Source organism: Ursus arctos, unplaced genomic scaffold, assembly GCF_023065955.2.
Source record: "Ursus arctos isolate Adak ecotype North America unplaced genomic scaffold, UrsArc2.0 scaffold_23, whole genome shotgun sequence".
Taxonomy (NCBI): Eukaryota; Metazoa; Chordata; class Mammalia; order Carnivora; family Ursidae; genus Ursus; species Ursus arctos.
This window is the reverse complement of record NW_026622908.1, coordinates 31,740,852-31,763,242: the sequence shown is the minus strand read 5'-3', so window position 1 is coordinate 31,763,242 and position 22,391 is coordinate 31,740,852. Positions and strand designations below refer to the sequence as shown.

General features: G+C 43.2%; 2 protein-coding genes across 2 annotated transcripts in view; both read left to right on the top strand.

The window, feature by feature from the left end:
- Positions 1-8,811, top strand: part of LRP4 (LDL receptor related protein 4) — a 52,593-nt gene extending 43,782 nt beyond the window's left edge. Inside the window, exon 38 of the mRNA XM_026511985.4 lies at positions 2,256-8,811. Coding sequence (XP_026367770.1) covers positions 2,256-2,588 — 333 coding nt within the window. The 3' untranslated portion in view covers positions 2,589-8,811. The remainder of the gene's footprint in view (positions 1-2,255) is intronic.
- Positions 8,812-11,934: 3,123 nt separating this feature from the next.
- Positions 11,935-22,391, top strand: part of CKAP5 (cytoskeleton associated protein 5) — a 107,880-nt gene continuing 97,423 nt past the window's right edge. Inside the window, exon 1 of the mRNA XM_026511986.4 lies at positions 11,935-12,023. The gene's annotated coding sequence lies outside the window, so the exon portion shown is untranslated. The remainder of the gene's footprint in view (positions 12,024-22,391) is intronic.

The following is a 22,391-nucleotide window of genomic DNA, read 5'->3' as shown; positions in this document are numbered from 1 at the left end:
AAGGTCTAGGTCTGAAAGCATGTGCACCTCCCTGCCAGGAAATCTTTTCCCCAGCTCATAGGTTTTCCCCTTGTTGTCATCATTGCCCTGCAGAGAGGCTGCGCCCCTCTGAAACACCCCAGACTCCTAGACAACACCCCAAAAACCCGAGAGCTCCTGGACTCTCCCTTTTCTAACCTCTGATCCAAGCTGTTGGCTCTGATGGCTGGGAATGGCTGGGGTTCTTTTTTGCTATTCTTCCTCTTATCACAGAGTCTTAAGAGATTTCTCTAGAATTCTGAAGGTTTACATGCTTTTGCTCTCTTAATTCCTTTGTTGCTTCAGTGAAAATGTATGTGCTGAATGTTTAGGCCTAAAAAATAGTCCCATTTCCCCAAGGGACCTGTATCTGCAATTTCAGATTTTCCTAGTCTAATATGACTGCTGCTTTTTCCAAAATCCTATAACCTGTCAGCAGGAGTTATATCCCTTACGAAACCCTAAATGGTCTACTCACCTGGCCTGTCTAGCAGTCAGTGCTTGCCCTCACCTCTACGGGGCTCCCATGCATACTGAGTACATTTTACATAATGATCACATGCTTCCTGGATCCATGGGTTTCCATACTAAAGAAGCTTCCACCAGAAGCCAAAACACCACCTGCAGGGCTAGTTTGCAGTCTTAGGGATAGTAGAGCCCTCCTCAATTAGTATCTTTGAGAAAAAGACTCCTGAGTCTTAGGTTCCTAGAGTGTTAATAGAGTATTTGATGCCCCAGAGAAGAACCATCATAAGGGTCCTAGGTGAGACCTGAAAAGTGTGTGACCCCTTTCTTCTGTTGTGTGCTTTTCCTCAGCAGCTCTTTCACCCCTCTGACAGTCTTTCACCCTTTCTCTTCTGATTTCCTCCTGATTTCAGGTACCTGTTGAGGTGTGTTTGGAGAGGGAAGGGTGTCCCCCCCCACCCCGAATTGCCAGTGCCATGTCCCCTACCTCTTCCTAACCTACCCAGCAGCGTGTCTCTGCCATGAAGACACTGCATGGCTCCGTCTAATCTGATGCTAATTTCAGCTCGGAGGGTGTGCTGGGTGAACGGGTGTGGGGATGCGCGTGCACTTGCGTGCTTGTGTGCTGTCTGTCTCTGCTCTGTGGAGGGAGCTCCCACTCCTAGGGCCATCATCAAAGTCTCCTGTTTAATGTAGGGGTTCAGTCAGGAGAGCGTGCAACTCTTGATCTCAGGGTTGTGAGTTCGAGCCCCACACTGGATATCGAGATGACTCAAAAATAAAATCTTTTAAAAAAAATGTAGGGGCTCAGTTAAATATCTGTTGAGTTGTTACTAAAATAGAGGAACATTTGCAGAACTCTTGGCAGGAACGCCATTCCAGGACAGAAACTAAGCATGCCCCGTTTTCTCCTGGTATTGGTGGTATGTCCGTTGGTATCCCCCAGAAACCAGGAGTAAGCCTACCCTTTGAGAAATCCATAAAGGAAGAAGCCTGAGTAGAACTTAACGGCTGTCCTTGGAACAGTCCCAGGTTGCTTGGGAATGGCCCCAAGGCTCATGGGAGCAGAGCCAGAGTAACCCTCCCAAAAAGGTTATAGGTTACTGGACCCTAGTGGATTGACACTCAGAACCCAAATAAGAAGATTTTCTAGATTCCTCCTGCCTCCCACAAGTTTTTGCCTTAACAAAATTAGAAAGAAGAGAGTCAAGAATAAAAGAGCACAGTAGTAGTTTAAAATCCTAAATAAACACACATCGAATTATCTTTATCAGTTGCTTTTGATCATGTCCATCAGCACGATGTCCCATTAATAAACCACAGTAACAAGGTAACAACAACTAACATGAGTTAGTGTATCTTATGTGTCAAGCACCTACTAACTGTGGTCCATGTGTCTCCTCATTGAACCCTCACAGCAAGTGGTTATGAGGTGTGGATACTGTTGTTCTCCCCCACACCTCTGATGTGGAGACTGAGTTTAGAGATGCTAAGTAATTTGCCCAAGGTGACATAGCCAGTGAGTGGATGATGCAGGACTAGAAACCATGGTTCTCCCTCCTCCCTGTCTGAGAATAGTAATCATCATCCCAGCTGCTATTCTCCTTTTAGGCTGACTCATCTGTTTGCTCTGACCAAGTCTCCCCATTCGTTTGTGGGATCTTTATACTCCTCACACCTCCTCTCACCCCATCCACTTCCTTTTTCTGTTTACCATGAGATCCTTTCTGGAGAGCCAACCGACTGACCGTGTCTCCCACTCTCCACCCTAGGGCGGGTCTGACCATAACTACACTAAGGAGAAGATCAAGATCGTAGAGGGAATCTGCCTTCTCTCTGGGGATGATGCTGAGTGGGATGACCTCAAGCAACTACGCAGCTCACGGGGGGGCCTTCTGCGGGATCACGTATGCATGAAGACAGACACAGTGTCTATCCAGGCCAGCTCTGGCTCCCTGGATGACACGGAGACGGAGCAGCTGTTGCAGGAAGAGCAGTCTGAGTGTAGCAGCGTCCATACCGCAGCCACTCCTGAAAGACGGGGCTCTCTGCCAGACACAGGCTGGAAACATGAACGCAAGCTCTCCTCAGAGAGCCAGGTCTAAATGCCCATGGTCCCTTCCTTCCCTGCCCGCTCCTTCCCCTTTATGGACTTCCGGTCCCTGTGCTCACTTATACAACAGGCCCCCTTCCTATGTGCTCGTCCTTCTCCTCCACCTCCCACCCCATAACTGCTCCCGAGACCTCCACGGGAGCTGTTTCCATCTGAGTCCGTAACTACCTGTGCACAAGAAATGATGGTGCATCCCCCAAATTTCGACCTGGATCTTACCATGAACCTCACCTCTTGCACTCCATCCTGAGCCCCTGAAAGTAGGCTCAGTAATGATTCCTCATCAGTACACTCCACCTCCCCTTTCCCTGGTACCCTGCCCCACAAGAACTGATGATCCAAGACTTCACTCTTCCCCAGCAGAGCCGGCCTGGCCGCTTCTCTGAGAGAACTTGCCCATCAGGGGCTGGGGCAGGGGTCAAGGTTAAAGAGAGAGATGAAGGAAAGAGGCTGAGAGAGGAAGGAGGAGTAAGCCCAGCTGGTATGGGCATCTCGGAAGCCTCCAGCCTCAAGTGCATTGGTAATATGAGAAAGCTTTTAGGAATGTTTGGGCTGCATGTCCTGTCCATTGCTGGCAATGGATATTATTCTTGCCCTAAGAGCTACTGTTTTGTTTTGTTTTTTTTTTTCAGCTGCCAATATTGGTGAGATCTGGGTGTGGCTCAAGCTGTTCTTCCTCCTGCTAGAGTGTCTGGAAGCTTCTACCTTCCAATGACAGGGTCCTTATCGCATGGCAGCTGGCCAGTATGAATTCCCCTGCTGGTGCCACCACTGGCCTGTACCTTTTTGACTCTAAGTAACCAGGTTATGAGCAGGGGCTTAAGGAATGTGGGGCCCCGAGCGCTGAGTCTCTGCAAGGTCCAGCCAGTGCTGCCTAGACCAAAAGTAGCATATCACCTGGACCTTAATGTTCTGTCACTCTCTCCCCGCCCATTCTCTGGGATTCTAAGCATAGAGATCCTGAAACAACTTTTCAAAGAAGGGCCAGAAGTTTTCATCAATGGTCAGGAAGAGAGATTGGGTTATAGACTTGGGGCACACAGGGCCTCAAGGGAAGTATCCATGAGGTTGAACCTCTTGTGTTCTCTCTCAAGTGCTCAGGGATCTCAGGGATCTAAGTTGGTGGCCAGAGAACCTCCAGGGGTGGTGACGTTTCCATTCCAGCTCTCTTCCCAGCTAAGTAACTGACTTTCTAGGCTGTGATGCCATCACTTGGTTCATGCCCATTCACACAAAGAGCATGTGTCTCCTGCTAGGATCAGGGGAGTGGAGACTTTTTGTCTGCCCTAAACCTTCTATGTAGCCCCCCCCCCCCAATTTGCTTTTTCTGACTTAGCCTTGTGGTGGTGAGGAGGGGGTACGTCAAGACACAAAGTAGGGGGCAAGGAGTAGAAAGGGAGAACCACTGATGAAGCCCTCTCAGCCTAAGGCAGATCCAGAACCTTCCACCCAGGAATTGGAAGCAACAGGAGAGGACAACGGGGAATAGAGGTGAGGGCTTCTCGGGGAAGCTTCCTGATTGGAAACATCTTCAGTGGTTATCAGTATTGAGAAATCAGCTGCCACACATGTGAGTGAAAACAGAGAAGAGCAAAGCTTTTCTGGTAAGTTCTGAGGCTGCTAGAGACAGGTGCCAAGCCCTGAGCCCTGCTGGTAGTAGCCAACCCAGGTCTGGACCCACACAGAACAGCCTGGCCAGGCCTGCAAGTCTTTTCCAGTACACACACACAGTGGGAAAGGCGAGGTGCCACTTATGGGAGGAAAGGGAGACATTTCACACTTGACGGGGCAGTAAAAAAAAAAGGAGCACTTTGGGTCCTCAGACTCATGGTTGAGGATGGGGAGAAAGTAGGAAAGTGGCATTTTCTTGATTGGAAAGGGGGAAGGATCTTATTGCACTTGGGCTGTTCAGAATGTAGAAAAGACATATTTGAAGAAATATCTATTTGAGCACTGATTCACTATGTAAAAAGCAAAACCTCTCTGTCCTAAACTAATGGAAGTGATTCTCCCGAGCTCATGTGTAATGGTTTTAACGTTACTCACTGGAGAGATTGGACTTTCTGGAGTTATTTAACCACTATGTTCAGTATTTTAGGACTTTATAATAATTTAATATAAATTTAGCTTTTCTTAATCACCGTGCCTGGCTTGGAGTCATGACTAATCACTGCACCCGCTCTGTCTGGCAGACCCATGCTTTCGAAAACCTCCTTGTGACATCACATCTAAGTCCTTCGGGGATGTGGGACTGGTGAAGAGTCCTAAAAGGTGTGAGGTTCCTGGCTGGAGGTTCAGCTCATCCTGACAAGACAGGCCAAGACCAGAGTTCATTGGCTTGTGAAATCCTTATTTCCTCTAGAACAGGGATGGCGGATAGGTTTCCTCTCCAGTGCCAGCTCTGGTTGGTTGGTAGTGGCTGCCTGAGGTCCTGTTGAGACTCAACGGGGAAAGTGTCATGATTGTTAGTGACCTCTCCTTCAGGCACTGGAAGGAAGTGTCATGGCTTATATACCATGTATCTTCTACCTCTGTTCTAGGTCTATGAGGACCTCATTGTCCCAGAAGTTGGCTTTGGCTTGCCGTGATAGTCACCGGCAAGACTGTCTGATGTAGTAGGAAAAGGACGGGGGACAAGGAGGGTTCGTCACAGGCCCACATCTGCTACTAGCTCTTTTTGATCTTAGTCAAGCTTCATAGTTACTCTGACAATAGATCAAATCAACATTGATTCTTTTTATTTATTTTTTAAATTTTTTTCCTTTTATTTTTAAAAAGCTGCCTTCTTATAATTTATACACTACATCTCAAGGCTAGGACCGGGAGTTTGGGGATCCATTATCAGGTTCTTTGGACATGACACCTCTTCAATGATGATTGGGAATCATGGAAGTCTTGGTGCCAGATGTAGAATTGTATGCCAAGACTCAGTAGCTGATTTTCTAAACTGCAAGCCTTTTATAGAATAATGCTTCCACTAATTTCTTTATCTCTTGCTGGGGGCCAAGCCCTGCCCAAGCTTGATCCACAGAGCTTAGGATCTAGCAACAGCTTCCATCCCCCCCAACACCCCCCCCCCAAAAAAAGAAAGACTGAAGCTTCTTGTATTTAAATAACGAGAAATCTGCGGGTAATTTACAGTGCATAATTCTTCCAAATTTGGTGAGGGGTGTGTGTGCTAGAACAGAAACAAGTGGTATAGCTCAAGGACAACCATCCCCTTACTCCACAATTTTTTTTTTTTTAATTCAGGAAAAAGAGAGGAGGAAAAGAAGAGACAAGGAAAAAGAGAGGAAAAAGGACATTTTAAAAGCAATGAAATCCAGCTTAAAGCATGAACCTATATACCTGTAGAAAGTACCCTTTCCCAAAGGCTAGGGTTATGGGCCAGACCATGAACAGTGACCACGAGAGCTGGAAACTCAGGAATAACTTTTCAAATGAGAAGAAAAAATGAATGCATTGAGCACACACCATTTGCTCAAAAGACTGGGAGATGTTTCTGGGAGGACAAAGTTTGGCGAATGCATTTTGACACCTTGTGATCACATGAGCCAGTATAACCAGGTATTCAACCCTGCCTGAGCCATAAAAGTCTCGCTAACCTGGGACTGTCCTGTCACTTTAGGGTTAGGAAGTGGGAGAGGAAAAGGAGGCCTGGCCTGATGGCCCCGGTCTTGATAAGAATCTGGAGAGAGGGCAGATGATACTTCAGCAACAGTGTCAAGGACTTAGCACCCTGTTTTCAGGTTATGAACATGCTCTGGCTTTTACTTTCCTGATCAGTAAAATGAAAAGGTTGAGGCAGATGATTCCTAAGGTCATTTCTAGCCTGAAACTTGTTTGTATGTTCTTCCAAGAAATCTTGGGGATGAAACAAGAGTTGAGAATTCCTTGTCTGGTTCTCTGGATATAAAACCTGAAACTGATGAGTAGGGAGACGGTTGGTCAAATTCTAACATACTGGACATATTTTTACAAGCTAATTATGTTCAAAATATAGTCACTGACCTTATTTCTATATTGCATGAACAAACGATGGAACCTAAGATAAAAAAGATCTCTGTGGCCCATAGAGAGGTCTCCAAGGCATGAACTGAAGGTTTCACCAAGCCTAGTCCTACAGAAAACAAAGTCAGTACTGCAGAGGAACTTAGAAAAAGCATCTAGAGAGCTGAGGGTGCAGAAGGCTCTAAGTGTAATGCACTGAACTTCAAGAACATAGAGTAAACTTCAGTTATTTCTACTTATGGACATAGTGAAAAATGTAGGTGAGCCCTTTCCATGGCTAAGAAACAGTTTGTGAGTAGGTCTTGTCTTCATATGTGAAGGTGACTCAACTGATCCACTTAATAGGATGTGTGTCTGGGGGTGTTTCAGGCAGCCTTTGTTTTGTAACATTCCCTTACTTGCCCATTTATTTTCTCTCTAGATCATTCTCCCATTAAGTGGCTGGCAGAGACTAAACAGAGCTCAGCATAGGGAACAGAGTTTTATTTCCAGTCAAGGCTCCAACTCACAATTTTGGACTCCTCGACATGATGTTAAAACAGATCCAGACAGACTAATTAAGGGTCTGAGTTTAAACCCAAGGCTGGAGTTAGCCCCAAGCTACGCAATCTGCCTCTGTCATTTTACAAGACACAAACAGCCAAGAACTCTCACTTATCTTGTCCTTCTTAGTGGTTTTCCCTCCAGCCCCTAAAAGCCTGTTGACAGCCTGCTAATGAGGTCCCTATCTCTCCCTCTGCCTCCTTCCTCTTTGATGGGGCTGGTGTTTCTGTGGTCAGAGTTCTTGGATGGCCTGCATTTGGGGGGCTGTGGGAAAATGGGCTATGAGAAAAGGGTTATTCATTCATTTGATCACCTATTAAATGCAACCAGTGCAATCTGGGAGAGGCTTGGAGGCCAGGCAAGGCATGAAAACTCACAGCCACTTGAGACCTGTGTTAATGTCACCACTGCTCTCTCCAGGGAATAATGCACGAGGTACCTGGACTGAAAGTTGAAAGGAAGTGAGTCACGAAACTGCTCCTCTTAGTCTGCAAATATGGATCCATGTCCCATGGTAGAGAGTTGTTTCTCTCCCTGAATGTGGTTTGTGATTACGATGGGACGAGCACTTCCCCCACCCTTGCAGGCTTTTCAGAAATGCTCAGCACAGTTATTCAACGGCCGCAATGTTTGGCATTTGTTTCCTGCTTCCAGTTGCAATAATACAGTGTTCACCTTGATCTCTAATGCCTACAAGGGTTTCACTGCCCTGTTAATACCTTCCTTATGTAGAACTACTGAAGGCCCCTGGAATAAAGTAAGCACGCATCACTCTAATAAATACGTAGATAAAAGCTATTTGTTGATAACCGTGGACTGCAAAAGATGACTGGCCAAACATTTACTGAACAGCTACTATGGAGCAAGGTGTTATGTTAGGTTTCTACAAGGCCCTACAGGATCTGCCATTCCCTGCCCTACATTATCTATCAGACCTCATCTCATTCTACCCTCCTACTGCCAACTACTCTGCTTCAGCTGTGCTGGCCTCCCTGTTTCTCTAACCTAGAGGCATGCTCCCAACTTAGGGTCTTTGCAAAGCTGTGCCCCCTGGCTGGCACTTCCTTCCTGTAGATAAACTCATGGCTAACTCCTTCGCCTTCAAGTCTTTGCTTAAAGATAACCTCCTTAATGAAACCTACTCTGATCATCCTTTATAAAATTAATGTCTTTCTAACTCTACTTTCCAATCCCTTTTACTGTGTTTTATTCTTTTTTCTTTTCCCATTGCACATATTGTCTAATAACATACTATATAATTTATTTATGTGTTGATCGTCCATGCTTTTTCACTATAATGTGAGTACTATAAGAGAGGGGTGTGTGTGTGTGTGTGTGTCTGTGTATCTGTCGGTCTATTTTGTGCATTGGTTATCCCAAGTGCCTAGAACAGTCCCTGCACGTATTAGGTGTTCAAATATTTGTTGAATGAATGAACAAATAAAGGAATGGAATCAGACATCCAATGCCCACCTTCTAGTAGGGCTATACACATAAACCATATAAGACAAAACGGGATTTGCCGTCTCGTTCTAAAGCTCTCCAGGATCCAGACTCCATACATCCTTTATTGAGCAAATTCCACTTTACCATCACACTCTCCTTATAAATGTAATCTTCAATTTATTTCCCATAATATTTAAATAAAGTAAACATGCCAATAACCAATGACTGAAGAAGACTCTTTCTACATGTTCCTAACCCATTTCTCAAAAGTTACCGTGACCTTTTTGCTCTGCTTGGTTCTTTTCTCCTTCCCCTAACCTACGGATCTGTCCTCATGCCCTATCTTTTGGCTCTCCACTCTCCCACTCTGTGGTCTCATCCATTGTTAGGATTTCATCTTTTCTACACCTGTATCACTTGAGTCCTAATCTTTTCTCACAGTTCTCATCCTGTATTTCCTAGGCCTACTTAGATATTGTGCTTGAATGTGCCTACAAGTAAGCAGGGCTAAAACTAAATTCCTTGCCCTCCTCTTGAGACTGGCTTCTCCTGACTTTCTACTTCCATTTGGGCAATCACTGCCTCCCAAACCCTAGGCTCAAATCCAGTCATGCTCTTTGACTCATCTCCCTAAATGGGCCCCACCCTCACCTTTGCATCAAGTCGGTTGCTAAATCCTTCACACTTTCTTGAATCTGTTCTCAGCATTTCCACTGCTATCACCTCATAGCAGACTCCTACCTGGGCTTCTAACTCTAATCCATTTTAGAAAATCAAGCTAATTAGTTTTCCTAAAGTGCAATTCTGATTTTGTTGCTCTCTGGCTCAGAAACCTTCGACAGCTCCCTATCACCTACTTAAAGCTACAGATTCCTTACCTTGGTATTCAAGACCCTCCTAGAATATTCCTTTCTCTGTCAATCTTGTAGCCCACTATTCCCCAACATGTGCCCTGCTCTAAAATCAAACTCACAAGTTCAGTTCCCTACATATACTTTCTTGTTTCTGTGCCCTTGCTCCTACTTTTCTCGTTTACTAGACATTCTCTCTGCTTCTTCTATTCAAAACAAAACATGTCAATGGCAAAAAATTCATTTCCCTCCCTACCCACTCTCCTTGTTAAATAATTTCTTGAAATTCCAGAAATGTTCTAACCATTTTCAGGCATGCACACAAATACATATGCATTTATAATCATATATAATAAAATTATTCCATATATCCTTTTCTGCAAGTTGCCTTTTTTTTCAGTTAAATAAAATTTGCACCCTTTTTCTACACCGGTACCTACAGATTAACCACATTCTTTTTAACAGTTGCATAGTGTTCTATTGAGTGGATATACTGTAATTTATGTAAAAAGTTCCCTATGAATGGACATATAATTTCTAGGGTTTAGGGTTTTTTTGTTTGTGGGGTTTTCCCCCCTATCTTAAGAGTTGCTGCAGTGAATATCTTTGGGTATTTTTCTTTGCATACTTGCATAGATCTGTGGGACAAATTCCTAACATTGGCATTATCGGGCCAGAGATTATACACATTTTATTTATTTATTTATTTATTTATTTTTTTTTTTTAAAGATTTTATTTATTTATTCGACAGAGATAGAGACAGCCAGCGAGAGAGGGAACACAAGCAGGGGGAGTGGGAGAGGAAGAAGCAGGCTCATAGTGGAAGAGCCTGATGTGGGGCTCGATCCCACAATGCCGGGATCACGCCCTGAGCTGAAGGCAGACGCTTAACCGCTGTGCCACCCAGGCGCCCCTATTTATTTATTTTTTTAAGATTTTATTTTTAGGTAATCTCTACACCCAATGTGGGGCTTGAACTCACATTTCAGAGATTAAGAGTTGTACACTCTTCTGACTGAGCCGGCTAGGTGTCCCACATTTTACATTTTAATAACTGCTAAACCATCCTAAAAGTTTGCACCAATTACAGTCTTACCAACAGCGAGTTTGAATGTCTGTTTCTCAAAAAATGTTGGCCAACCAATGGTTGTCAAACTTTTTCATCTTTGCCAATTTGATAGATTAAAAAATAATTGTTTTATTACTTTTACCCATCTCCTCGCCATCGTTCAGTTTGTTGGTAATTACATATCTTTGAAATTCCAGATTAAAAGTCCATCCCTTTCACAGATCCTCTCTTAGCAAATTTCTTCCTTTGCTAAGTATCTACAGCTTTTACCTGGTTCTCATGCTGCTTTGAATTTTAGCGATTAGACTATATGTTTCATTCCTCTGACCACTGTAGTTTGCAAATTTCTTGGAAGTAAAGACTGGACCTTATTCATAGAAACATAGAATTTAGAGCTAAACGAGACTTTTCTTTTTTCTTTTTTCTTTTGTAAAGATTTTATTTATTCGACAGAGATAGAGACAGCCAGCGAGAGAGGGAACACAAGCAGGGGGAGTGGGAGAGGAAGAAGCAGGCTCCCAGCAGAGGAGCCTGATGTGGGGCTCGATCCCAGAACGCCAGGATCACGCCCTGAGCCGAAGGCAGTCGCTTAACGACTGAGCCACCCAGGCGCCCCGAGACTTTTCTTTTTTTAAGATTTTATTTTTAAATAATCTCTACACCCAACTGTGGGGTTGGAACATACAACTCTGAGATCAAGAGTTGCAAACTCTATTGACTGAATCAGCCAGGCGCCACACAACCCCCTCTTTTTAAAAAGATTTTATTTTTAGAGCTAAACAAGACTTTCAGAAATTAAATAAACCAAGCCTGTCGTTTCTATAAATAACAGGAGTATTAAGCATTTGCAGAATGCTTACTGTTCAAAGACCTTTCCTAGACATTAAATTAGTTATATTAAATCCTCACATTAGGCTTGTAAGAGAAACATTGTTACCCTGTTTTGAGGAAACCAAGATACAAATGATTTACTGAGAAAAGTGATTTACTTAGAGCGGGTCCAAGACCAGAATCCAGCATCCTGGGTCCACTCACTGCTCCTTCCACGATATCCCTGCTGCCTCTCTCGTTTCCCTCACGCACCTAGCTGAACAATCAATATTCGATGAATGAAGTGACTTTTTAAAAAATTGCCCGGTGTTGACAGTAGCTTGAATAGCTAAAATTAAATAAAGGAAACATGCTGGTGGCCAGGGATGCACAGCTCTCTACACATCTTTCGCCCTTCTTTGGGGGGCGGGGGCGGGGAGTGTCGTGGGCACCTTTTGCTCCAGCGACCCTATCGCGCCCCGAGCGGGCAGCGCCGGGTCTGAAGGAAGCACGGCTGTGCGCGGCCCCTTTAAAGCTGCGGGCGGCGCGTGCCCACAGTCCTTTCAAATGGACCAATAAACGGGCGATGGGCGGTCCGTCGAGAGCCAATAAACAACGAGGACACTGCGGGGTGTGCGGCGGCCCAAGCGGTTTCAAACGGCTTAGAGCAGGCCCCTCGGTTCTGACCCGGCGGAGGTGAGTGGCCGGTGGGCCCGACGTACCCATCTAGGCCTTCGGGTCCAAGCGTCGCGCGCGCCGGGGGGCCTTGAACCCCGGGCGGGGGGCCTCCGCGGAATCGCCCCTCCCTCGCCGCACGAACCCGGCGGGTCTGAGGCGGCGAAGCGGGGCGGAGGCCGGGGGACCCGCGGCTGGGAGGGCGGGGGGCGTGGGCGCTCGTGTGCGGCCGAAGCTGGGATCCGGGTGACCCGAGCGCGCCGCGGCGGGGTGCGGGCGGCAGCGTCGGGGGAATCCTGGCGGCGCAGGGCCGCGCCTGGCGGCTGTGGGTGTTCCGGGGCTGGGGCGGGGGCCCTGCGAGCCGGCCCTGCTACGGTGCCCCTCGCGTAATTGTCAAATGAATGAATGAGTGAATAAGAACCTAGGAGGGCTGTCGTGGTTGTGAAGGGCCCGGTCGTCTCGGAGCATGACAAGGACTGCGGTACCGGGGCCTGCCCGCGCACCTGTGTCCCTGCCGGCTTGCTGCGGTTTTAACAATTCCGATCATACCGCTCCGCCCTCACGCCGAGCTTTCTCTCTCAAAAGGTGTCAGTAGAGTTCAGGTATCTTTCCAGCTCTGAAGGGTTTCGCGGACCAATACAATAGCCACCAGTGTAGGTTAGCTTGAGCAGGCCCTGTTACTTTACGGTTCGGTAAGCGTAGATTTTTACTTTTTAGCTCTTACGATTCTTAGGCTGTTGAGATAGCTACCCTACAATCGTGGTAACTGTCAGGCAGGATTTAAATGCATCCTGTTTTGTTTCTGGGATAGGAAATAGTGAAAGCGATGTTGCCAGAGTGGCTACTGTGTGTTAGAAAATATATTCGTGTTGATGAATCCTAACAATGAGTTTTTCATTCAGCATCAATAGAGGGTAAAGTGGTTTTTGCAGAACTTGCCCCAAATTTATGCTTGGCTCAAATTCTCACGGGGAACTAAGGCATCAAATCTTGGCCCAGAAATGCTGCCTGTCTTATTTTATGCATAATTATAGTAATTGAAAACTCATTTTTAGAGAGGTGAACTCCTTCTTTCTCCATTTTCATCACCCTGAAAAGTCCTTCTTTGACCTAAAGAGCCAATGTATTAAGCTAACAATCTTTTTGAAACTTGTAAGAAGTGTAAAAGATTTGGACTTTTCTTAAGTGACTGGACAAACTGTAATGTTGTTTTTATAAAATTTAATGATATAGAGGTGAAATCAATTTATTTTGCAAGCATTAATTAAACTTAGTTGGTCAACCATGAGAAAAAAATTTTTACACAAGTTTCCTAAGTCTGTTCACTGGAGCACTGGCAAGCAAGGGATTCCATAACAATATATCTTATACTTTGTTACTTTCACTGTTTTGATCATCAGCTTTGAATTATGAACAATAGTACAGCCTACAACTGACAGGTCAATGTTAGCAGCAGAGCTTTTTCTTTTATTTATTTTTTTAATTTTTTAAATTTTTAAAAAGATTTTATTTGAGAGAGAGAGGGAATGAATGGGGGAGGGGAGGGACAGCAGGAGAGGGAGAAACAGGCTCCCTGCTGAGCAGGGAGTCTGATGTGGGGCTCCATCCCAGGACACTGAGATCATGACTGAGCCAAAGGCAGACGTTTAACTGACTGAGCCTAACTGACTGAGCCTACCAAGCGCCCCGCAGCAGAGCTTTTCAATTGCAATAAATTTGAGTACCTTAATATTATGAACACTGTTCTAGATTTTGAGGCGGTAATTAGAAATAATAAAAACATCTTTAACAAGGCCTTAGGATATTGCTTAAAATCTTGATGTGGGGGCGCCTGGGTGGCTCAGGCGTTAAGCGTCTGCCTTCGGCTCAGGGCATGATCCTGGAGTGTTGGGATCGAGCCCCACGTCAGGCTCTTCCTCTGGGAGCCTGCTTCTTCCTCTCCCACTCCCCCTGCTTGTGTTCCCTCTCTCGCTGGCTGTCTCTTTCTGTCAAATGAATAAATAAAACCTTTAAAAGTAAATAAATAAAATCTTGATGTGGAATGAAAACTTTTCTTTATTTTAAAGTAAAACCAGGCTCTTTTATGCTCCTTTGACTTAATGGAGTCTCGTTCATTCATTCAACACATTACTGAGATTGATGCCTACTGTGTGTTAAACACTGTTCTAGATTCTGGGAATATACCAGTGAACCAGAAAAAGACAAAGCTCCTGACCTAAGGGAGTTTGACAGTTTTATCTCTCAAACAATTTGCTGCAGCAAATTGTATTTTCTATAATCCCTCTGGCCCAGCTCTGGTCCTTGAACAAAATAAATACTCAAATACTTTTATTAGCAATAGCTAACATTTGTTGAATAGTCACTGGGTGCCAGATTTTATCTTTTAACCCTCACAGCTTTTTACAGATGAGGAAACTGAGTCTTTGAAAGGTTATGCAACTTATTCAAGATCGTACAACTAATAGAATCTGAATTTGAACCCAAGTTAGTCTGTCTCCAGGGCCTTTGTTTTTAGCCTATGGTTGTGCTGTATGAAGTAATGAGATCTGTTAAGGAGAATTCAGGAGCACTTTCTTGGTAGAATACTCCCTCTCCCTTTTTTCTTAACACTTCTAGCAGAGCCATGAGAAAATATGAATGATAGGCATGGTAGCTTTTAGACGGAAGATGGGGCAGTTCAAAATATATTATTTACTAGACAGCTGTTACTTTGGGGAAGATTCTGGGGGAGCATAGAATTGAGATCTTGATCTAATTACCACTGATGGATTCCTGTTGAGCAATGTTGGAGTGGTTTGAGATCCTTAAATGACTTGTATTTTTTTTTTTTTTAAAGATTTTATTTATTTATTTGACAGAGATAGAGACAGCCAGCGAGAGAGGGAACACAAGCAGAGGGAGTGGGAGAGGAAGAAGCAGGCTCATAGTGGAGGAGCCTGATGTGGGGCTTGATCCCATAACGCTGGGATCACGCCCTGAGCTGAAGGCAGACGCCTAACCGCTCTGCCACCCAGGCGCCCCCCTTAAATGACTTGTATTTTTACCTCAAGTTCACTTATCTCTTTCCTATCAGGGCAGTTACCCTCTTTATGTGAGATACCTCAAGCATGTTAAACTTATTCTTTTTTGGCCTTTACATTTGCTGTTCTCTTTGTGTACCAGCTCTACTCAGGTCTCAACTCAAATGTCATCTCCTTAAAACAGGCATTTTCTATGCTTCCAATTAGAGTAGCCTTCTAGGTCACTTTTGCCTCACTTTCCTTTTTTATTCACTTCATAGCATTTATCACTATCTGGTAGGTCATTTATTGTTTGGTTGTGTATTGTCTGATTTCCTTACAGAAAAAGAAAGCAGAGTACAGATTTTTTTTCCTTCTTTTACCTTTGAGGTTACCTCAGTGCTCAAGCAATGCTTGGAACAAAAAAGGTAGTCAAAAAATATTTGTTGAATAAAATTGGCCAAAACTGTCACAGTCTTCTCTATGTGATAAAGTGATAAAGACAGTAAGTATATAACCAGAGCTGGCTGTGTTACTGTGTCTTTAGATGTGAGCCGTATCTCAACAGACTAATTTGGAAAGTCTTCAACTAAGAAAACTGGAAAAAGGGTAGTTTTATGTTTGCGTCAGCTGGGAGGAAAGGTAGATTTGGCTTCCCCACTCCTGTTGCTGCTGTTGTTATTATTATTTATTTTTTAAGATTTTATTTTATTTTTTAAGTAGGCTTCACACCCAATGTGGGGATCGAACTCACAACCCTGAGATCAAGATTACATGCTCTACCAACTGAGCCACCAGGTGCCCCCTCTGTTGTTATTTTTTTATTTTTATTTTTTGAGGGAAAGAAAGGGCAGATGTGCACACTCACATGCAAGTGGTGGGGGACAAAGAGAGAATCCACACTCAGTGTGGAGCCTGCTGGGGCCTGCCACAGGGCTTGATCTCACGACCCTGAGATCATGAGCTGAGCCAAGATCAAGAGTTGGACACTTAACCAACTGAGCCACCCAGGTGCCCCCCCCCCCTTTTTTTAACTTTCTATTGAAATTTTTAGGGGTATTGGTCAAGATATTTTAGGGTGTCCCATTACTGGAATTCATCTGATGTTTTTCTCATGGTTAGACTGGGGTTATGTGTTTTGGAGAGGATGATGGCAAGAGAAAGTGCTAGTTTCATCATATCATATCAAGGATACATGCTATCAGTATGATTTATGACTGTTGATATTGACTTTGATCACCTGGCTGAGGTAATGTTTGTCAGGTTACTCCTCTATAAAGTAAATTTTTTTTCCGCATTCCATACTGTCCTCTTTAGAAAAACGTAACTGTGCTGCCTACATTTAAGGAATGAAGAGTTATGCTACCTGTTCTTTGGGGTAGAGTATCTACATAACTTATTTGGAATTCTTCTGCATGGGAAATTTGTCTCTAGTTCCTCATTTATTAATTTAGTCAAGTATTTACTTACATCAATATGGAATGAAGGATATCTATTTTATACTTTGTTATATTCCAATACTACTTTATTGCTCAGATTGTTCCAGCTTTGTCCTTTGGGAGCTCTTTTAGTTAACTCGTGCCCCTTTAACATACCGACATCAGTGTGTGTGTGTGTGTGTGTGTGTGTGTTTAATATAATCATTTTTTAACATTCCCCTACTTTCTGGCACTACAAGGTGCTCCATGCTCATCTCGTGTATTTCTTGTCACAGTGCTAAAATCAGCTATTTCTCCAAGGAGCTCTGCTTCCTTTTATTGAAGAATGGTATAAGAAACCAAGATTTGGGCACTAAGTGTTCTCATTGCTGCTTGCTTTCTTTTCTTTTTTTTAAGATTTTATTAATTTATTTGAGAGAGAGAGAGCACAAGCTGGTGAAGGGCAGAGGGAGAAGCAGACTCCCCACTGAGCAGGAAGCCAGATGCAGGACTCCACCTTAGGACTCCGGTATCATGACCTGAGCCGAAGGCAGATGCTTAACTGACTGAGCCACCCAGGCGCCCTCATTGCTGCTTTCTTTTAAGCCCTCTAAGCTAACGGAGCAGAGTTAGTTTTATACTAACTCTTGTATATAGACCTGTCTGTAAATATTTCTGTGTATAATCATCTGTAACTATATTTATTAAGTTAAACATGAGTTCTTACTGATACCTCCAATTCTAGTCCATTACCACATAGATCATTCTAGCCTTCTCCCCTTGCTGATCTGTGAATTTCCACATCAACAGTAGAAACCTGGCTTCCGCCATCCATTTACTTAGTTGTTCAATTCCAGTATACATCTATAGCAGCATCAGAGTTGTTAACCCATACTCTGATGGGAAACAACTTTATCAACAAAGTACAGTGCTTACGTACAGTTCCTTGTGCAGTTATTTTGTGTAATGTCCCTCCTTGAGTTTATCTGATATGTCTCTTGTTATTAGGCAAGAGTTACATGTTTATGGAAAGAATGCCACAGAATACTGTCATTTCATATCAGGATATGTGACATCAACATGATATCACCAATGATATTGATCTTGATCACTTGGTTAAGGTAGTGTTTGCCATGTTAATATCATGAGGTTACTATTTTTCCTTTTCTATACTGATTCTTTGGAAGTGAATCACTAAGTCTAGCCCACCCTCAGAGTGGGTGGGGGGCTTAAGTACCACTTAAGAGTATCTGCATTTATTATTTGAAATTTCGGAAGGAAGATTTGTCTCTTCTCCCCCAATTCATTTCTTTATTCAACCATTTCTCAATATCAGTATATCTATTTTGTACTTTTGGTTATAATTGGATTCTGTGTTACTTATTTTTTTGCTCAATTGTTCCAGCTTTGACCATTGGGAGATCTTTCATGTTTGCTCCTTTGTCCCTTTGACATGTCTCCATCCTTTTTTTCTTTTTCAGCATTTCCTTACTTTCTGGGTGCCCCAGACATTTTCCCTGGCCCAACCCTAGAATCAGTCATTTCTCCAAGGAGCCGTGGTTCCTTTTACTGGACAGTGATTTATAGAAACCAAGATCTCGGTGCTCTGTGTGCTCATTGCTGGGGGTGTCATTATATCTAGGCCCTCTCAGTGAACAGAGCTAAGTAATATATGTGTGTATGCTAACCCATGTATATGCATATACATACAATTGTTTCTGTATCTTTCTGTCTGTTTATTAAACTTAGTATGAATGCATACAGTTCTCTCCAACATTCAGAGGAAGCTTAGGTCCCAAACAGATGTCCTCTTTGTAACTTGCTTTTTACTGAGATCTAACTTTACCCCCCAATTAACACTTTTTAAGTGCCACAGAAAACATTGTTTTCCATGACTTGGTAACAGCAGTTATTTGACCTGGGATATGATCTTTGTTTAGAGATGCATTCAAAGCATAAATTCTGACTCAGCTGGAATGGTCAAATATTTTTGTCATAGCTATGGTGTCAGATAAGCCATGATGACCTCATGTCTCTTGACCTTGTCTCTTCAAACATGATTTTTGTTATTTTATGAAGAGATAAGAGACCTACTTCTTTGATCTCTTATTTTTTAGAGATTTGTTATTAATTAAAGTGATTTTTAGATCCTTTCTATAAAAATGAGAAAAAAATTGAGTAGTTTCAAGAATTTCTTGAAATGAAATTCATTCGTTTAATGTGGATGCGTATTTGTTTTGTATTGTTTTTTCATTTTTCAATCCTAAGACTTAAAGTAGCATTTTATGTATCTGAAAGTCAACGACCAGGAAATAAACCAAAAAAGGTTTTTCAGCAGCCTAAGTAGATATCACAGATTTTATTGGCTTCCCTCAAATAGATCCTATTCTCTCTTAGGCACAGTTTCAGCTTGCTTGGTTCTTTAAATCAAGAGCTAAAACTTAAAAAGGCAGCACTGCTACAAGCTAACTTAAAGTGTTAGCTTGATCAAAAGGATTGAGGAAGAAAAACTACAAAATGTAAAACATTAAAATTCAAAAAAGCCATATTGGAACCATTTAGATTTGGTGCAAGAGTCCCTCATACGTCTGTGGCAGTAATAGATTATCCTGAAAAGTTTAAATGATTATTAGTATACTAGAACATCTTACTCCCTAATCACTTTTGTTGTTTTATTTTTTTTTATTTATTCACAATGTTTTTTTTTAATTTTTTTATTTATTTATTTGACAGAGAGAGAGACAGCCAGCAAGAGAGGGAGCACAAGCAGGGGGAGTGGGAGAGGAAGAAGCAGGCTCCCAGCGGAGGAGCCCAATGTGGGGCTTGATCCCAGGATCCCAGGATCACACCCTGAGCCAAAGGCAGATGCCCCATGACTGAGCCACCCAGGTGCCCCCACAATGGTTTTTTTTTTTTAAATAATAATTTTATGTCCTTATCCACTTGTACTATGAAGTATCTAATTTGTAGATTTTAAGAATTTTTTTCAGTACTGTTATTCCACATTTTTCTTTTGGTTTTTTTTTTTTTAAAGATTTTATTTATTTATTCGACAGAGATAGAGACAGCCAGCGAGAGAGGAAACACAAGCAGGGGGAGTGGGAGAGGAAGAAGCAGGCTCATAGCAGAGGAGCCTGATGTGGGGCTTGATCCCATAACGCCAGGATCACGCCCTGAGCCGAAGGCAGACGCTTAACCGCTGTGCCACCCAGGCGCCCCAGTCTTTTTTTTTTTTTTTAATGTGCATTCTTTAAAAAAAAAAAAAATGTCTCATGAGGGGCACCTGGGTGGCACAGTCAGTTAAGCATCTGACTCTTGGTTTTGGCTCAGGTCATGATCTCAGGGTCTTGAGATTGAGTCCCACATTGGGCTCCACGCTCACTGAGAAGTCTGCTTGGGATTCTCTCTCCCTCTCCCTCTCCCTCTCCCTCGGCCCCTCCCACTCCCTTGGCCCCTCCCCTCCCACTTGGACATGCTTGCTTGTGCTCTCTCTCTCTCTCTCTCTCAAATAAATCAATGATTTTCTTTTTTTTTTTTAAGTCTCATGAGGGGCACCTGACTGGCTCAGTTGGTAGAGCATGTGACTCTTGATCTTGGGGTTGTGAGTTTGAGCCCCATGCTGGGTATGGAGGTTACTTGAAAATAAAATCTTAAAAAAAAAAAAAAATCTCGTGAAAGCCTCCTAGTCTAGAACTAGTATGAGTGCTTCATTTGGGAGTAAAGACCAAATCTCATATCAGAAATCTCTGTGCAGTAAATAAAACCGTTTTTTTATGCTTCTGAGGTACTTGCTTATTTTGAGCAATGTTTAATGTGGGAGATTCCTCCAGACAAAATATGGACAGTCCCTTTGAGTATTACAAAATGGCATTTACTTTTTAATAAATAGTAAATCTGCTTTCTATAGGATAAAAAGGAATAGATTATCTGTACACCCAAAGAAGCAGTTTGTTTTAAACCAGGGAAGACTTGTCTTTCTTGGTCCTGAGAGCTCTGTGCTAACTTAGGCCTTTCTTAGACCAGAAGACTGAAATACGGGTTAAAGTCTGAACTGAATCTAAAATCCCTGAATGACTGGGATGATACTTATAACAACACAATAATGGCAGTTACTGTTTCATGAGCGTTTGATAGTTGCCAGGCAATCTGTAGTACTCCTTTCTTGCATAAAGTCATGGGTTTGTATAATATGGCCCTTTTTAGCCCCTGTTTGGCCACTGGAGTTACAATTCTGTTTTTTACTTTTGCTTAGCTCTTTTGGGCTTTCACACACAAGCCTGTAACATTCTTTTTTTTTTTTTTTTTAAGATTTTATTTATTTATTCGACAGAGAGAGAGACAGCCAGCGAGAGAGGGAACACAAGCAGGGGGAGTGGGAGAGGAAGAAGCAGGCTCATAGCAGAGCAGCCTGATGTGGGGCTCGATCCCAGAACACCGGGATCACGCCCTGAGCCGAAGGCAGACGCTTAACCGCTGTGCCACCCAGGCGCCCCAAGCCTGTAACATTCTTTATTGTCCCCACTCATTATCCCTTTGCCTGGGCTAGTCCCTATTAATTTCCTTTAGTTCTCAGCCTTAATTACAGGCATACCTCAGAGATACTGCAGGTTCAATTCCAGACCACTGAATAAAGGAAATACCACAATAAAGTGAGTCAATTGAATTTTTTTGGTTTCCCAGTGTATATAAAAGTTATGTTTACACTACACTGTACTTTGTTAAGTGTGCAATAGCATTATGTCTAAAAAACCAATGTGTGTACCTTAAAATATATTGTGTGAGGCACCTGGGTGGCTCAGTCAATTAAGTGTCTGACTCTTGATATTGGCTCAGGTCATGGTCTCAGGGTCATGAGATTGAGCCCCACATCAGGCTCTATGCTGAGCATGGAGCCTGCTTAAGATTCTCTCCCTCTGCCCCCTCCCCCCCACTTGCTTGTGCATGCTCTCTCTCTAAAAATATATATGTTATATATATATAAAAAATATATATCAATATTTATCTATATGCTGACCATCACCTGAGCTTTCAGCGTTTGTAATCTTTTCGCTGGTAGAAGGTATTGCCTTGATGTTGATGGCTGCTAACTGATCAGGGTGATGGTTGCTGAAGGTGGAGTGGTTGTGGCAATTTGTTAAAATAAGACACCAGTGAAGTTTGCTGCATCGATGGATTCTTCGTTTCACAAACAATTTCTCTGTAGCTTGTGATGCTGTTTGATAGCATTTACCCACAGTAGAACTTCTTTAAAAATTGGAGTCAGCCTCTCAAACCCTGCTGCTGCTTTTTTTTTTTTTTAAGATTTTTTTTAGTTTATTTATTTGTCAGAGAGAGAGAGAGAGAGCACAAGCAGAGGGCAGTGGCAGGCAGAGGGAGAAGCAGGCTCCATGCCGAGCAAGGAGCCCGATGCAGGACTCGATCCCAGGACCCTGGGATCATGACCTGAGCTTAAGCAGATGCTTAACTGACTGAGCCACCCAGGCAACCCCCTGCTGCTGCTTTACCAACTAAGTTTATGTGATATTTCAAATCCTGTGCTGTCACTTCAGTAGTCTTCACAGCATCTTCACCAGGAGTAGATTCTGTCTCAAGAAATCACTTTCTTTGCTCATCCATCAGAAGCAATTCCTTTTCCATTAAAGTTTTATCATGAGATGGCAGCAGTTCAGCCACATATTCAGGCTCCACTTCAGATTCTAGTTCTCTTGCTGTTTCTACCACATCTGCAATTACTTCCTCCACTGAAGTCTAGAGCCCCTCAAAGTCCTCCACGAGAGCTGGAATCAGCTTCTTCCAAACTCCCGTTAATGTCGATATTGTGGCCTCTTCCCATGAGTCATGAATGTTCTTAATGGCACTTAAATGGTTTTCAATTGACTTTGCCCAGGTCTATCAGAGGAATCTCTATGGCAGCTACAGGCTTATGGCATGCATTTTATAAATAATAAAATTTAAAAGTCAAAGTTACTCCT